We start from the raw sequence: 15,878 nt of genomic DNA on the forward strand, positions 1-15,878 counted from the left end.
CTATGGGGGATGAATTACTATATGGGGGATGAATTATTATGGGGAATGAATTACTATATGGGGGATGAATTAATATGGGGGATGAATTACTATATGGGGGATGAATTACTATATGGGGGATGAATTAATATGGGGAATTAATTACTATATGGGGGATGAATTACTATATGGGGGATGAATTACTATATGGGGGATGAATTACTATATGGGGGATTAATTACTATGCTTACTATGGGGGAATATTACTATACTTACTATGGATGACACATACACATCATTCATCTACTCTTGGTCCGGCCCCCGGGTCCAATATATGAACCCATTGCGGCCCTCAAGTCAAAAAGTTTGCCCACCCCTGATCTATACCATAGTTTGTAGATGCTATAACTTTCACACAAACCAATTAATATACACTTATTGGGATTTTTTTTTTCATCAAAGACATGCAAAATACATTTTGGCCTAAATGTATGGCGAAATTTGAGTTTATTGGATATTTTATATAATAGAAATTAGAAAATATTTGTTTTTCGGTCTATCTTTTTGTTTATAGAGCAAAAAATAAAAACCCCAGAGGTGATCAAACATGACCCAAAGAGAGCTCTATTTGTGGGGAAAAAAATTACATAAATTTCATTTATGTACAGTGTTGCATGACCACGCAATTGTCAGGTAAACTAGCACAGCACCACATTAAAAAAAATTGTTTCAATTCCAAACTATACCATAGGTTGTAGACACTATAACTTTCACATAAACCAATTAATATACACATTTTTTACCAAAGACATGTAGCAGAATCTATGATGACATTTGAGTTTATTGAATATTTTTATAACAGGAATTAGAATATATCATTATTTTTGTTTTTGTTTATAGCGCAAATTCCAGAGGTGATCAAATACCATCAAAGCACAGCTCTATTTGTGTGAAAAAGGGACTTAAATTTTGTTTGGGTAAAGTGTTGCATGACTGCACAATTACCAGTTGATATAGCGCAGCACCGAATAGCAAAAAATGGCCTGGTCAGAAAGGGGGGTAAATCTTCTGGAGGGCAAGTGATTAAAGTGGAAGTAACTAACTCTAAACCGCTCCAGTCTGGTCCAACGCTGAGCTGTCAGTGGTGGCTTCAGTGTGTAGGAGAAGCATCCAGCAACTGAAACTTCATAGTAACTCTATGGGTAATGTCACTTCCCAGGCATTTACCAGCCGTTGTTGGTTTCTCCCTGCACACAAAATATATATAGCGGTTTTTTTTTTCTTTACATTGGTAGATAGATTAGGCTCAGAATGTGGCTGAGAGTATGTTTAGAGTTAGGTTTTACCTTTACGTCCACTTTAAAGCCTCAAAATATGGATTAATTTAGGGGGCCAAATGGTCACTATATAGGAGTAGTATCTGTAAAAACTTGGAAACTCAAGATTGCATTGTGATTCCTAATACTAGATGGCTTGTCAATGAGCTTGTCACAATGACTGTACAGGAAAAAAGTATTATCTAAATTTCAGAGAACAGGGAGAAACAAAGTATACTGCATACAGGTAACTTGGGACAATTCTAAAAGCAGTATGAACCCTTTTTTAGTCAGCTGACCAGTGGTCTAGGTGATTATAGGGCTATGGGAGCAAATACAAGAAGCTGAAAACTGATTCCTGCAAAGTGAGATGACCCTGTTATCAATAGCATTTCAGATGTGTGCTGCAGAGAAACACAATGTAAAGCTAACATTTAACAAAGACATGATAGAAGCACCGGTGCTATTCTTCTTAAAAAAAAAAAACATATCCATATGTCATAGAATTGACACTCAGTGGCATATCTGGCAACTGGGGTGGATAATTCTATCCCCCCCACCAACCAATATATCTAAATTATTTTCAATAATGCCCATGGAATTAAAAGGCATGCACTCTGGGGTAGGAGCAGAATTGGTCAGTGGGGGAAGGCAGCAGCAGCTGTAAGTATGGTTGCAACATTATGCAGAGATGCTGAACGTACTCTATATCGGTCTGCCTGATATTAACTGTTTTAAATCCTTATGCTGCTAGCCTTAGTAAATAGATAGGAAAATATATTGTATTTGCTTGTTTTAAACATTTGCATTTCTTCCGTTGCTTCCTGGTTTCTGGCCTAGGCCAAAATGATGTCATACATCCCAGGAGTCTTCATACCAATAAAGTTGCTGTTGCCTTTTTACATATGGCTTGTAGTGTGTGAGTAAAATAAGTCCCAATCATTGGGGTCAATGACAATAACGGTAACTCCTAGTGGCCTCAAAAGCCCCCTATTTGTTAGTGGTCAATCATAGTAATGGTAAACCCACTAACTTTGGTGGTTAGTGGCAGACTGTAATAATAACTGCTCCTAGCCTTGGTGGTCAGTGACAGTCTTAGACTGTAATGAGAACCCCTGTCCCCCACCCGCAGAATTGGTGCTAGACTGTAGTAAAAGCCCCCAAGCGTTTGTGGTCAGTGACAGGCTTATGCTGTAATAAGAACTCCCACCCCAGTGTTGCTGATCATTAGCAGAATTAAGCTGTAATAATAACTCCCCCACCCCAGCATTCATGGTCATTGGCAGGCTTGGGCTCCAATAGAAACTCCTCCTTAACCTGTTGTGGTGATCCTCAGTAACCATAGAGTAGGGTGTGAGAAAGAAATGCAGTCTAAAAGCATCCAGGAAATTGCTCAACAGAGTGTGGTCCCCAGAGGATCTGGCATGGATACCTTTGGAATGTAGAACTGATGATTCCCTGCAAATCACCTTTCAAGCAACTTACTGGCATCCCAATTATCAAGATAGTGAAGGCCAGACATTTTGCCTCCTCCATGGCAATATGTTGGTGTGTCATTACAAAATTAGGTACAGGTCCTAGCTTAGACTGTATACCCTATGTTATTTTTGTGCTTAGCAGCCACTTTCTTAAAGCGCAACTAAACCCTCCTATCCTTTGCAGCCAAGGAAGCTGTCATCTTAGCCTTTGGTTGATCTGCAGTTATCACACCAGTCATTTGATAACTTGACAGCAGAAGCAACTGTGACAGTTATCTTCGGCATACCTTGATTAATAAGTATTCATGAAAAAAGCAGTAGAAAAGAATCTCGAGGGTTACTTGTTGCCCTCAGATTTTTTGCTTCATTTTGCTAGAAAATAATATAACATGTTTGTATTTCATTGTCTTTTGCTGATAAAAAGGGTTGTAATTTGTTTTGTGCAAGAATGTTTGTGAATAAAAATAGGACTGGAGTTACATTTTAATCAATATGATTTTATCTATTCCATTTAACTGATTTCTTTATCTAAGCTTTTTTCTTTTTATATTTCTGATGAGAAGTGTATAAGCATAATAACAACTCTTCTATGCCGTTTTAGGATTACCTTGTAATTGTGCTGATAAATTTGTTCCTGTTTGTGGTCAAAATGGACGTTCCTATCCAAGTGCCTGCATAGCACGATGTGTTGGTTTACTTGATCACCAATTTGAATTTGGGCTGTGTTCTTCAAAGGATCCATGTAATCCCAACCCCTGTCTTAAGAGTCAGAGGTAAATGAACAGACTTTTTTTGTGTATTACATATACCCATAACCTTACACATGCTGAGAGGTAGAAAATGTTTATTAATTGGAATTACTCAGTTTGTTCTGGTGAAACATGATAAACCTGTCAATTAATATTCTATTTCAGCTGCTGTAACATTATTGGGAATGGATTCAATAATACAGACCTGTAGATTTGGCATGTTTAGTCAGTGAAATGTTGGAGAAAATTATGCTTGCCATCACCCTGCTCTATAAATCTTCTGTGTTCCTGACAAATGAACACATGTTAAAATGCAAATTGTAGGCTAGAAGATTAGCTAATACCCCCAAATAACATATATGCTGAAAGCTGAGACCCCACAGAAAATGGTGATAATTGCAATTTTTATACTACACATAATATTAGTGCAACTGTTTACAAACCCGTATTTTCACACAAACAAAAAATATATATTTCCCAATGTCTTGGTAAAATATAGAAGATGAAGTTGTGTTGAGTAAATAGATACCAAGCATGGCAACCCTTAAAACAAACTTTGGTGCACACAACTGTCCATGAGCAACGCCCAAGTTCTGTTAGATCTCTCTGACTTCGTCATTCCTATGCTTCTGTCAAGCATGGTATATTATTAAATGTAGAAAGCTTACCTTGCCTCATGCAAGGCAAGACATTTTCATCTCATTTTATCTTTCGGCCTTGATTACTATCAAGTGACAAATTTCAGCTACTGTGATTTTGTTCCAAAGACGTATTGTTTTGCATTCCCTCATCAGGGCCTTTATACAAATTGTAGCTCACGCAGTTCTGCCTGTATAGCTTCCAATTTCTTCCTGTGTTCTCAGTTTGGTTCTTTCAGCTCTCTAAAGTCCACCTTTTAAACCTGAGTTATCCGGCTGTCTGCTCTATCTCATAAAGTGGCTTTCCTCATTGCCATCACCTCTGCACGAATGTTTGAGTTAGCTGCCTTTTCTTGTGAAGGATAGGGTTGTTTTAAAGCTTAGAGTCTCTTTTCTTCCTAAGGTGGTGTCTTCTTACACCTTTACCAGGACATTTTCAATGTTTTTCCATCTTTCAGTCCTGCTCCAGGTCATCTTAAGGGGATATACCTCCATAACCTGGATATGGTTAGAGCTGCTCATGTTTTCCTCTCAGCTATCTCTTCTCTCAGTCAAACTCATTCTTTATCATTTAAGAAACTCGTTGCTTGGGAAAACCTGTCTCCTATTCTGCCATTTATCTGTGGCTCAGACAGGTCATTATTCAAGCCTACCCATTTAAGGACATGGTTTCACCCTTTTCAGTCATAGCACATCTCAAGCACAAATACTTTGTAAGCTCATTGGAATCATGCATCATTTTCCTAGATTTGGCCACCACCTGGTCTTCTGTTTAGACATTGTCTTAACAATGCTATACCCTTTCCACTTAATTTGATACTGGAGGTGCCCAACAAATCATCTGGAATTAAAAACCTACATTTGGACAACATCAAATGCTTCTGCACTATCCGCAAAATCTGGTGATTGCGGAGGAATAGATTTGCCAGAAATGAGACCCATGGCTACAGGTTTCATACAAGAATTGTGGAATACAGGATAAACCAGCATCATGTCTGGAAGCTTGAGCTTGACTGATCTGATGATTTGATGATCTTCAGCATGGGAAATGGGACAGCCTAGGACCCATCTTCTTTGGGGGCTACACATTACATAGTTACATACTGTAGTTAGTCAGGTTGATAAAGTCCATCTAGGAAAAAAAAGACAAATAGAAAACATCTATCACACTACATACACTATCCTATACCCAAAGCTGATCCAGAGGAAGGCAAAAATACGCCAATAAAGCATGAAACACTTTGCTCCAGTTCAGGAAAACCTAATTCCTGATATCCCAATAAGCAATCTGATATTCTCTTGATAAACTACCAAGTCATATTGTAGTTGAATGTTATTAAAAAATACATTTTCTTTTCAATCTGCAGCACTATCATTTTCTGTAAAATGCAATGCAGTGTGGCTAACTGGAGGTGTTCTATACACAGATGGTATACAGAACACCCCCTAGAAATGTCATTTCCTGCTTGTGTGATTGGTTTACTGATTTTCCCTGCACTACACCAAGGAGTCTGCACTAAGATACAACTCAGATTTTGTGCATCCTCTGCAATAACATTTTCATTTCTGGTGTGTTACTCCCAAAGGGAAATCACATCTAAAGATATGCAGACCTTGCCAATTTCCTCATTAGAGCCTTGCAGGTGCAGCAGCTGATTGATAATTATAAAACCACTCCAATATAGTTTCAAACTGCACATGGACACAGACAAACAAAGAACTATTTCTTCAGAATAACAAAATGTACATATGTCACCCAGAGGGAATTTTTTTTTCTCAACAAAAGTGGAGTTACTATTTAAAGTGATTCTAAAGGCAGAAGGTTTTAGCTGGGTGCAGCCCCCCTTATAATTACCTGAGCCCCATCTCAATCCAGAAATGTGCATGATTGCAGCAGCTCTCTGGGGCCTCTTTCTCTTCATTGGCTCACATAGCATCGGGAGCCATTGGTGGGACTGAGCCGCGCTCTGTGTGTGCATGGACAGTGTCCATTTACAGGATTGAAGCTTGGGAGTGAGCCTGCTTGAGTGCTCCCATAGCAAGAGACTTGCTACTGGGGGCACTTGGCAGGGGGTGGAGCCAGGAGGGGGACCCAAAAAGAGGAGGATCGGGGCTGCTCTGTGCAAAACAGGTAAGTATAACATGTTTGGTATTTTTAAAGAAAGGAGGCATGGATCTTCAGCCTCTATCTGACACAATGTCATATGGAACACCGTGAAATTTCACTACCTCACTGCTTAAAATGGTAACTCCACTTTTGTGGGAAAAAAATTAGCAAATAAATAAAAATAATAACGTATACAATTGCAACTCAAGTTATATTGTAATTGAATGTTATAAAAAAAATTTCCTTTTCAATGTGCAGAACTGTAAAATACAATGCAGTGTGGTTACCTGGAGGTGTTCTGTACACAGATGGTGTACAGAACACCCCCTGAAAATGTTATTTCCTGCTTGAGTAATTGGCTTACTGATTTTCCCAGAGGTCTGTACTAAGACACAAGTCACATTTTTGGCACCCCCTGCAACAAAATGACATTTTGTTGAGATACTCCCAGAATGAAATCACATCTAAAGGGATGATGACTTTGCCAATTTCCTCATTAGAGCCCTGCAGGTGCAGCAGCTGATCAAGAATTATGAAATCACTCCCATACATATTCACTCTGCACATGGATACAGACAAAGAGTTACTTCTTCAGAATAACAAACAGTAGGAATCTGTCACAAAGCTTATTAAAATCCTTGCAATGTACAAAAATCACCTAGAAGGGAATTTTTTCTCAACAAAAGTGGAGTAACTCTTTAATTAAGATGTCAGCCATAGCTGAAGCCAATTGAGTGCCCTTTATCAGGAGGAAATGCACCATCTTGGGGATCCTGTCCACCACTCCTTTATGCAGGCTAGTAGCTACTCTTAGAGGCACGCTCCCTTTTTCTTTCATTTTTTAGATTCTGCTACCATAATGAAGATGGAACTGTAACCGTCTAATGGCAGGAATCCCACAATGACTCCTGCAATTATTAATCCATTGTAAACATGTTCCAAGGTAGGATTGGATTGGGCAAAGGTCTAAATGTTTGACCCCACAGCTCTTAGCCTGAGTGCAAGTGGAACAGGTTAAAATGAATGCTCTATAGCCCTTGACAAGGTCAGGCAACCAGAAGGTTTGTTGTAGTAACTCCTGCATCTTGGCAATGCCAATATGCCCAGCAAGTAGGGTTATTGGCGAACACTAAGGACAGCAGCCCACAGAATTTCTGGGATGTAAATCTTGCTCTAATGTAGAAGCAAGCCAATTCAGTTGTAACCAGGTAGGTCTTGAATAATTACTTTATTTGGAATAACAGATTTAGCTGGACCAAGAGGAAATTCTCGACAAAGGACAAGACAGGGCCCAGCTGCTGCAAAATAGATTCTAAAGTGAATAGCGCCACCATGTAGCTGCAAAGAAATGGAAACATGAGTGGAAGAATTTGATGGAATCATGGAGAGCTGGGAAGAATCCGTGGCGTCATTCCCAGAGGGCCTCACATGGTCCCCACAATGCGACAGAGATTTGCTTGACATCAGCTTAGGTATTCTTCAGGAATCAGGGCTGGTAGGGTCAGGCCTAGCTGCATCGGTTTCAAAATGTTTTAGGTATAGATGATGGAGAGATTGTTACTCCAGGCGAGGGAAGGAACTATCCCTCAGAAGGATGGTAAACTACCATCTTGTCCTATTTCCTGTTCCCTGAGACGGTGGCAAGTCAAGTATGCTCATCAGCGCGTCATTGATTCTAACTTTAGCCAGTTTGTCTTAAATAGGCAGAACTGGTGCCTGAGGACAACATAATTTCACTGAATGTCCGCACTCCACCTATAAAAATCTGATATATACTCCCTGAAAGGTCTTTAACCCTGGTGAGCATTGCTCAGAGCAGTTTCATTGAAAAAGTTTGCCCAGAGCCTCAAACAGGGAGAAAGCACTGTTCAAAATCTTGCTTCTCTGTTCCAAAAGGCAGAAACCCAGGCTTTGGGTTGTGGCTAGCTACTACTAGCTGTATTATGTCCTAGATAAATGCATCTTCACAAACATTTACTGACTATAGCTATAGCTTACCTTCTGTTTGTGAACTGTGCATATAATTTTGCCCAATTGGAATTCCCCATCAAAGAAGGCTTTAAAGGAGAAGTAACAAAACCAAAATGATGCAGCACTACCCTAATAATAAAATAATACAATATGGCAAAAACAAACAAAGTGACATAAATATATATATGAATCAAAAAATCAGTGGATTGATCCTCTCTGGGGATCTCAATATAAAGTGACATAAAATATATATACGTGCCAATAAATCAGTGGATTGATCCTCTCTGGGATCTCAAGTGAAAAAGTGATCACACCTGGTATAAAAAACCAGGAACCAATACACCCACTATCCAAAATAGGATCATACACAAAATAAAATAAAACACAAATAAGCGTGGTTGCTTTATACTGGAGGAGACCTGGCTGTTCCTAGTGAGGGGGATATAATCTACCTGAGCAGGTGTCTCGACAATGATAATGATAATGATCACTGGTAATGGTACCAGTGAAGATGCCTTGCTTCAAATAACAAAAGTGTTTTGGCCCTTTAAAGTCAGGATCCACCCCAGAGTCTGTAGCGGTACCTGGCTCAGCCTCTCAGTGAGCCGCTGAGAGCCTGAGCCAGCCGCTCCCTCCCTCTTCACAACACAGCGTTCCAGTGAGCGCGGGGGGTTCGGGAGGCAGAGCAGACAGCGGTCATCGTACCGATACTGCATCCATCTAGGTAAGTATGATTTGAGAAAAAAACAAAGCCACACTTCTCTTTTTTTTTACTAAAGATGTAAAATGTTAAAATCATCCAATTATGCCAAGAAAACGTATATATTTCCTTGCTCATAATTGAGTATTTGACGTAAACACATTTTGACTTGGCTAAATAAACATTCTACTTTTTTATTGAGTGAATCCCACTCTGTCCTACACCTTCTCAAAAGCCTCTGATAGACAAAAGCCCAATTCACAAGCTAGTTGAAGGGTAGTGAGGCAAAGTGTCAAACTAGCTTTTTTGAAAGTGATATAATCTTCCATGAGATATTTTGTGGCTTGTGAATTGTAGAATGGTAACCTGTTGTTGTAGAATGGTAACCCTATCAGAGATTTAGACTTCAAGCATTTGGACATGCCTTTTTTAATGGCAGTAAATTAATTCAGTTCTGAAAATCTCTAAAATAAATTTGCTTTATACAGATGCATTACCAGAAGACAGGTCTGCCTTACTAACTTTGAGAAGTTTGAATGCCGTCAGTATGAATGCATCCCACGTCAAATTAAGTGTGAACATTTGCGAGACCCAGTATGTGACAGTGACAATATGGAACACCCCAACATTTGCACTTTGTATCAAAGAGGAAAACAGCTGTCATATAAGGGGTCATGTCAGGTAAGACTAAGTGATTAACAATTTAAAATAAAAAAGTATTTTCTAGACAGCATTCTCTGTTGTTTAATTCTGACTACATATTATTTTTCTCTCCCACGACTACAGTGGATATCACTGAAACAGACACTGATACGAATGCTTCTTATACGAAAGTTCTTAAGTAAGGAACTTTTGTTTCTGTAAAACAATTCCCATTGTGTTTCCATCATATTATGTGTTTGTATCATTTCATTGTTTCATTTTTATATACACTTTAAATTGTTGCTCCATGACAGTCCATAATACTAAGTGTATTTGTCTGTTCCATTTGTGAATATTCAAGAGATTAATCCAACCAACTTCAGACACGTGCTAAACTGTAAACCTGCAGGTTAACAAAAATACTTTCACAAGCTTTCTAGCGAATATTTTATTTAGTGTACAGTATGCTGCTATATTTCCAATGTCTGTAATTTAAAAATGTTCCGTTTTCTACCCTATACTCTGGAGTTTGTTGAATTAATTAAAAATGGCTACTCATTTTCTCTGTTTTACTTTATCCTTGACTGATATTTGAAGAATAATAATAAAAATTTTAGCAAGCTATGCCTGAAACATGCACACAGAAGCCCCTTTTCTGAATAGATTCTATAGTAGTACTCACAGTTAAAAAATCTTAACGCAGAATTCCAGGCAAAAACATTGTTGCTGATCTCCTACCTTCACTGGATATGACATCCATCTTCTTGTTAACGAAGTAGTTGCCATGAAATAGCCTGATGATTTTAAAAATAAAGTATGGAAGTGTTACTAAACCTACAACAGTAAAATCAGCCTGTATATGCAGTAAAGCAGGCTTGTTATACTCACTGTTGAACCTAAGGGGTTAATCCTCTGCATCGTGTAAAAACGGTGTTTGATCCTGACTTCTCTGATCCTTCTTCCAGTGCTCCCTTCTTATCTCCTGATAAGACATATTGTGTGGAGTCACTCTGCACATGCTCACTTTAGTGTGTATTGCTAGAGAGGATTTCTTTGGGGGGATAGTGCATGTGATCAGCACAGGGCCAAGCAGAACTGTCCAGACAGAGGTCATAGGTCCTGTATCCTCCTAAAGCAAAATGAACACTCCTCTTACAAGCTTTAACATGTGCTCGGCTGGACACTGATAGAAGTGACACGACTGCGCTAACTGCTGATGAGAAAAGGTACTTAGCAGTTTATATTTACTAAAATAATTGCACTTTCATGTTCTTTGTACTGTGAGAGACCAGATATAGTGAATGCAGGGTTTTGGGTTTAGTAACACTTTAATTCTCTTTGGTTTCCTGTTTGTAAGACTGGTGACTGTTATGCCTCTTATTCTCCAGCCACTGGTCTTGGCACATCCTACCTGTAGTTCTGTAATCCAGGAAGCAGGGATGTATTTCCGTCCCTGCTTGCTGTAGTGGGTGGAAAAGGACTCAGAGACTGCTGGTCTGTGCCCCCCGTGGAGGTGGTGTCCTAGAAATGACAGCTCCCTGGGCCACTGTGTAAGGCTGCATCCAAAGGAGTCTGTAACCCGCACTGCGTGCACATCACCTTGGCTCTGAATCCCATGTCCTACAGTAACACTGTCCCATCTGGAGGCCTGTTCCCTATTCCTGCTGCTACTGCTCATGGTTTCCCTGTAAAGTCACTGGTTGCTAGGACCGTCGGGCATCTAGCAACCAGTGACGTTTTGGCAGAGGCCCCAGAATTCCTAGTGAGGAGGCTATAACTTCCCTCCACTCAGCTGCTCTGCCTCCTAGTTCTCCACCCCCTCCAGCTTCCACTCTGTTCACAGTGACTATGGAAGAGTCTGAGCTAAGGAGGACCCATGGAGCTGTGAATAAGGGAGCTAGGGACAGAGGATGGCAGTCTGTGCTGGAGGAATAAGACAGTGTCAGGTAGAGATTAAGTGGGGAGGAGGAGGCAGCCTGAGTAGAGCAATTGGCTGGAGGAAGGAGCTGAGGGGAGGAGGAGGATACAGCTGGGACTGGAACATCCTAAGCTCTGCACTGACAGACCTGTCCTATCCTCCATGCCTGTCCTGTCCACCCTGTAGCATACTTGCCAACAGTCACAAATTGCCCGGGACAGTGCCGAATATTGGACCAAGTCCCGCTGGAAGCTTTTCCCAGGCAGAATCACACATTTTTGGATCTGTCATCTGACATGGACCGCATAGACACACCCAGACCACTCCCCTACTCCACCTCTAGGAAGTCAGGTGGTTCTCCTCATAACATGATTGGCCAGTATTAGTGAGGGGGTGTGGCCAGCTGAGGGTTATCATGCCAGCCCACCTCCAGCCGATCACTTCCAGGAGCATGTGAAGAGGCAGAGGAAGCAGTGGACAGCATGGACACACTGTCAGATCGGCTGCAGACTTGCCATATGCCGCTCAATAGTGTAGCAGAGGTGAGTTGTGAAAGAGAGAGAGGTGGGTGTGGGTGTGTGTGTGTATGGGGGGGGGGTTTGTGTGGGGATGTGTGTGTGTGGGGTGTGTGTGTGAGGGGGTGTATGTGTGTATGGGGTGTGTGCGTGTGGGGGGTGGAGGGGGTAGTGTGTGTGTGGGGGGGAGGGGTGCAGAGTTTTTTGTGTGTGTGTGGGGGGTGCAGAGTAGTAGACTACATAGAACTAAACATTTTACACATGCATGCTTTACATTTATAGGATTGTCACCTAACTGTCCTGTGGTGTGGTGCTGAGCAGTGTGGCTGGAGAATGAGAGGGTGTGATTTATGTTGAAGTGAGCGAGTACACATTCAAAATGTACAGGCCTAGTGCACCCGCTGACATTTAATGCAATTCCCAGAGATTGATGGGAACTGTAGTTTCCTTTTACTGTAGAGAGAGGTGAGAGGATACTGTGTACTCCCTGCTGTTTTGCCTCCTCCTTGGCAGAGCAGATGCTGTTATCTTTTGAATTACAATGAAGACTTCCTGAAAATTCAATTAGGCTTATCTTCAGTGGTAAGGAATTTCACAAATGTATTAACTGTTTAGTGTTTTGAGTGAGGGGGTGGACTAATGGGTGATTTTTTGCCTATTCCAGAGTTCTTCTTTAAATAAGTAGGGCTGTTTGTGGCTTTAATGAATATAGTGACCCTAATTTAACAAAAACGTAGAGCAAAAATTTACTTTGCAAGGAAGTCAATCAAGAAAAATTAAAAAGTACAGAATTTTTGCACACGTGTGATTGGGTTTTTTCTTCTCTTTTTTTTCAAATATATGCTTTATTTATGGAGAAAAGTTTGTTTTATAACACATATACCTTAAAAGAGACATACACAAGAGACCACATTCACAAAATAATAAAACAAAATGACCAACTAAACCCACCCTTACATATTTAAACAGTAAATAATCTCTCCCATCACTCTGGGATAAAAAAAAATATTTTACTCAAAAGTCTTTCTCATGGGAAATTAAAGGCTTACACCTGATTTTAATGACAAGAATCAGCAGATTTGTGCAGCTAGGAGTATAGTTGTATATGAACAGAGCTGGATGCACAGCTTGTATAAAAGCATTGAATAGTTAAGAGGAGCCATCACTGTTTGCAGGTATCTGCACATCCAGCAGTTACCTGTGGTTAGGGACGGATGCCTGAGCTTGGATGCATCTGTTTGTGTCTAGCTGCAATCATCTGTCCCTAACCGTAGGTAACTGCTGCATGTGCATTTACCCGAGGACAGACAAGGCTGCTGTGAGCTTGTCATTTATTTACAGGGGCAGAGCGGCTGTAGCTAAATATAAACATTAATAATTCGAGCTACAAGAATCCTCTAAATCTTGCCACCAGAATTCACAGACCAGTTCTAATTGCCTGTGTGAGTCTTAACACTCCTGAGCTTTTAGCATCTTTTAAATGCACTACCAGACTAGGTACTAGGTGCCTGAAGCCAATTCACGCAAGTCTTTTAAAATGTGATTAGAGCCCTGCTATTCTGAAAAGTCTGCTGTTCTAATTTTACATTTTAATTGACTGCTGATACCCCCCCTCCCCCAGTGGATGTGGTTAAAGTCTTTTTTGTCCTATCAGTTTTCTAGCCAGAAACATTTTACATTTTTCTACTAAGCTTCAGTCTGAACCTCTAAATGCAATTAGATACAAATATGCAACATTAAGATCTTTCTTAGTATCCAATCAATTTAGGAAATCTCCATTTATGGTGAATAAAATCTATAAACCTTTTACGCCATTCAGAACACACTGTCTTCGGTTCTTAGGGAGCATTTTCCTCAATTTTCCTTGCACATGTAAATTTTCTTTGCAAAGTGAAAATTCACTTTGAAGGTGAACATGGTCCACTGTTTTAAAAATTCAAAACCATATTTCAGTTTAATTCTGTTTGGTAACCAGCAGATTATCTGAGCATTTAAAGTGATTCTAATGGTTAATTTTAGTTTTTTGGAAAATAACAAAAATGTCTATACTTACCTGCTGATTGCAGTGGTTTTCACAGAGCAGCCTGGATCCTCCTCTTCTCAGATCCTCTGCTGGCACTCCTGGCTCCTCCTTTCTGTGAGGTGCCTCCACAGCAAGCAGCTGACTATGGAGGCACCCGCTGCTCTGTGTGTCCATTCACATACGGAGCTGTGGCTTGGCCCCGCCCCTCTATCCTCATTGGCTGACTGGCTGTGAGTGACAGCAGTGGGAGCCAATGGCTCCCTCTTGCTGTCTCAGCCAATGAGGAGGCAAAGACCTGGGTAGCTGAGGCTGTCATGCACATCGCTGGATTGCGATGGGGCTCAGGTGAGTATTAAGGGGGCTGGGGGGACACAAGGTTTTTTGCCTTCATGCATAGAATGCATGAAGGTAAAAAACCTTGTGCCTTTACAACCACTTTAACCGCCTCCTGACCACCCTATAGTAGAAATAATGCTACAGGGTGGCACTGTGGCACAAAATCACATGTATATACAGTGGGGATCGAAAGTTTGGGCACCCCAGCTAAAAATTTGTATTAATGTGCATAAAGAAGCCAAGGAAAGATGGAAAAATCTCCAAAAGGCATCAAATTACAGATTAGACATTCTTATAATATGACAACAAAAGTTAGATTTTATTTCCATCATTTACACTTTCAAAATAACAGAAAACAAAAAAACGGCGTCTTCAAAAGTTTGGGCACCCTGCAGAGTTAATATCTTGTACTGCCCCCTTTGGCAAGTATCACAGCTTGTAAACGCTTTTTGTAGCCAGCCAAGAGTCTTTCAATTCTTGTTTGAGGTATCTTTGCCCATTCTTCCTTACAAAAGTCTTCCAGTTCTTTGAGATTTCTGGGCTGTCTGTCACGCACTGCTCTTTTAAGGTCTATCCATAGATTTTCAATTATGTTGAGGTCAGGAGATTGTGAAGGCCATGGCAAAACCTTCAGTTTACGCCTCTTGATGTAATCCACCGTTGATTTCGAGGTGTGTTTAGGATCATTATCCATTTGTAGAAGCCATCCTCTCTTTAACTTCAGCTTTTTCACAGATGGCATCAAGTTACCATCCAAAATTTGTGGACATTTTATTGAATCCATTTTTCCTTCTACTCGTGAGATGTTCCCTGTGCCACTGGCTGCAACACATCCCCAAAGCATGATTGATCCAACCCCATGCTTAACAGTTGGACAGAGGTTCTTTTCATTAAATTCTGTGCCCCTTCTTCTCCAAACGTACCTTTGCTCATTCCGGCCAAAAAGTTCAATTTTAACCTCATCGGTCCACAGAACTTGTTTCCAAAATGCATCAGGCTTGTCTATATGTTCATTTGCAAAGTTCAAACGATGATTTTTGTGGTGAGGACGTAGAAGAGGTTTTCTTCTGATGATTCTTCCATGAAGACCATATTTGTACAAGTATCTCTTTATAGTGGAATAGTGTACCACAACTCCAGTGTCTGCCAGATCTTTCTGGAGGGATCGTGCAGTCAAACGTGGGTTTTGAATTGTTTTTCTCACAATCCTGCGAGCTGTTCTGTCTGATATTTTTCTTGGTCTTCCAGATCTTGCTTTAACTTCCACTGTTCCTGATGACTGCCATTTCTTAATTACATTCCGAACAGAGGATATTGACATCTGAAAATGCTTTGCTATCTTCTTATAGCCTTCTCCAGCTTTGTGAGCGTCAACTATTTTCAGTTTCAGTTTTCTAGACAACTGCTTAGAAGAACCCATGGTGCTGATTGTTGGGGCAAGGTCAGATGAGTCTGGGCATTTAAAACCTTTGAGATTGACATCACCTGGTCTTCCCAGACGATGAT

The 15,878-nt window shown here is 40.5% G+C and overlaps 1 protein-coding gene across 4 annotated transcripts in view; it reads left to right on the forward strand.

Annotated features, from left to right (window-relative positions):
* Nucleotides 1–15,878, forward strand: part of RECK (reversion inducing cysteine rich protein with kazal motifs) — a 449,691-nt gene that overhangs the window by 377,971 nt on the left and 55,842 nt on the right. For all 4 annotated transcript variants that reach the window (XM_089657195.1, XM_089657193.1, XM_089657194.1 and 1 more), the window contains 2 exons: nucleotides 3,375–3,546; nucleotides 9,427–9,619. In XM_089657195.1, the coding sequence (XP_089513321.1) occupies nucleotides 3,375–3,546; nucleotides 9,427–9,619 (365 nt within the window). The remainder of the gene's footprint in view (nucleotides 1–3,374; nucleotides 3,547–9,426; nucleotides 9,620–15,878) is intronic.

The sequence above is a fragment of the Staurois parvus genome, unplaced genomic scaffold (genome assembly GCF_062004578.1).
Source record: "Staurois parvus isolate SC_StPar_1 unplaced genomic scaffold, SC_StPar_1.0 ptg000974l, whole genome shotgun sequence".
Lineage (NCBI taxonomy): Eukaryota > Metazoa > Chordata > Amphibia > Anura > Ranidae > Staurois > Staurois parvus.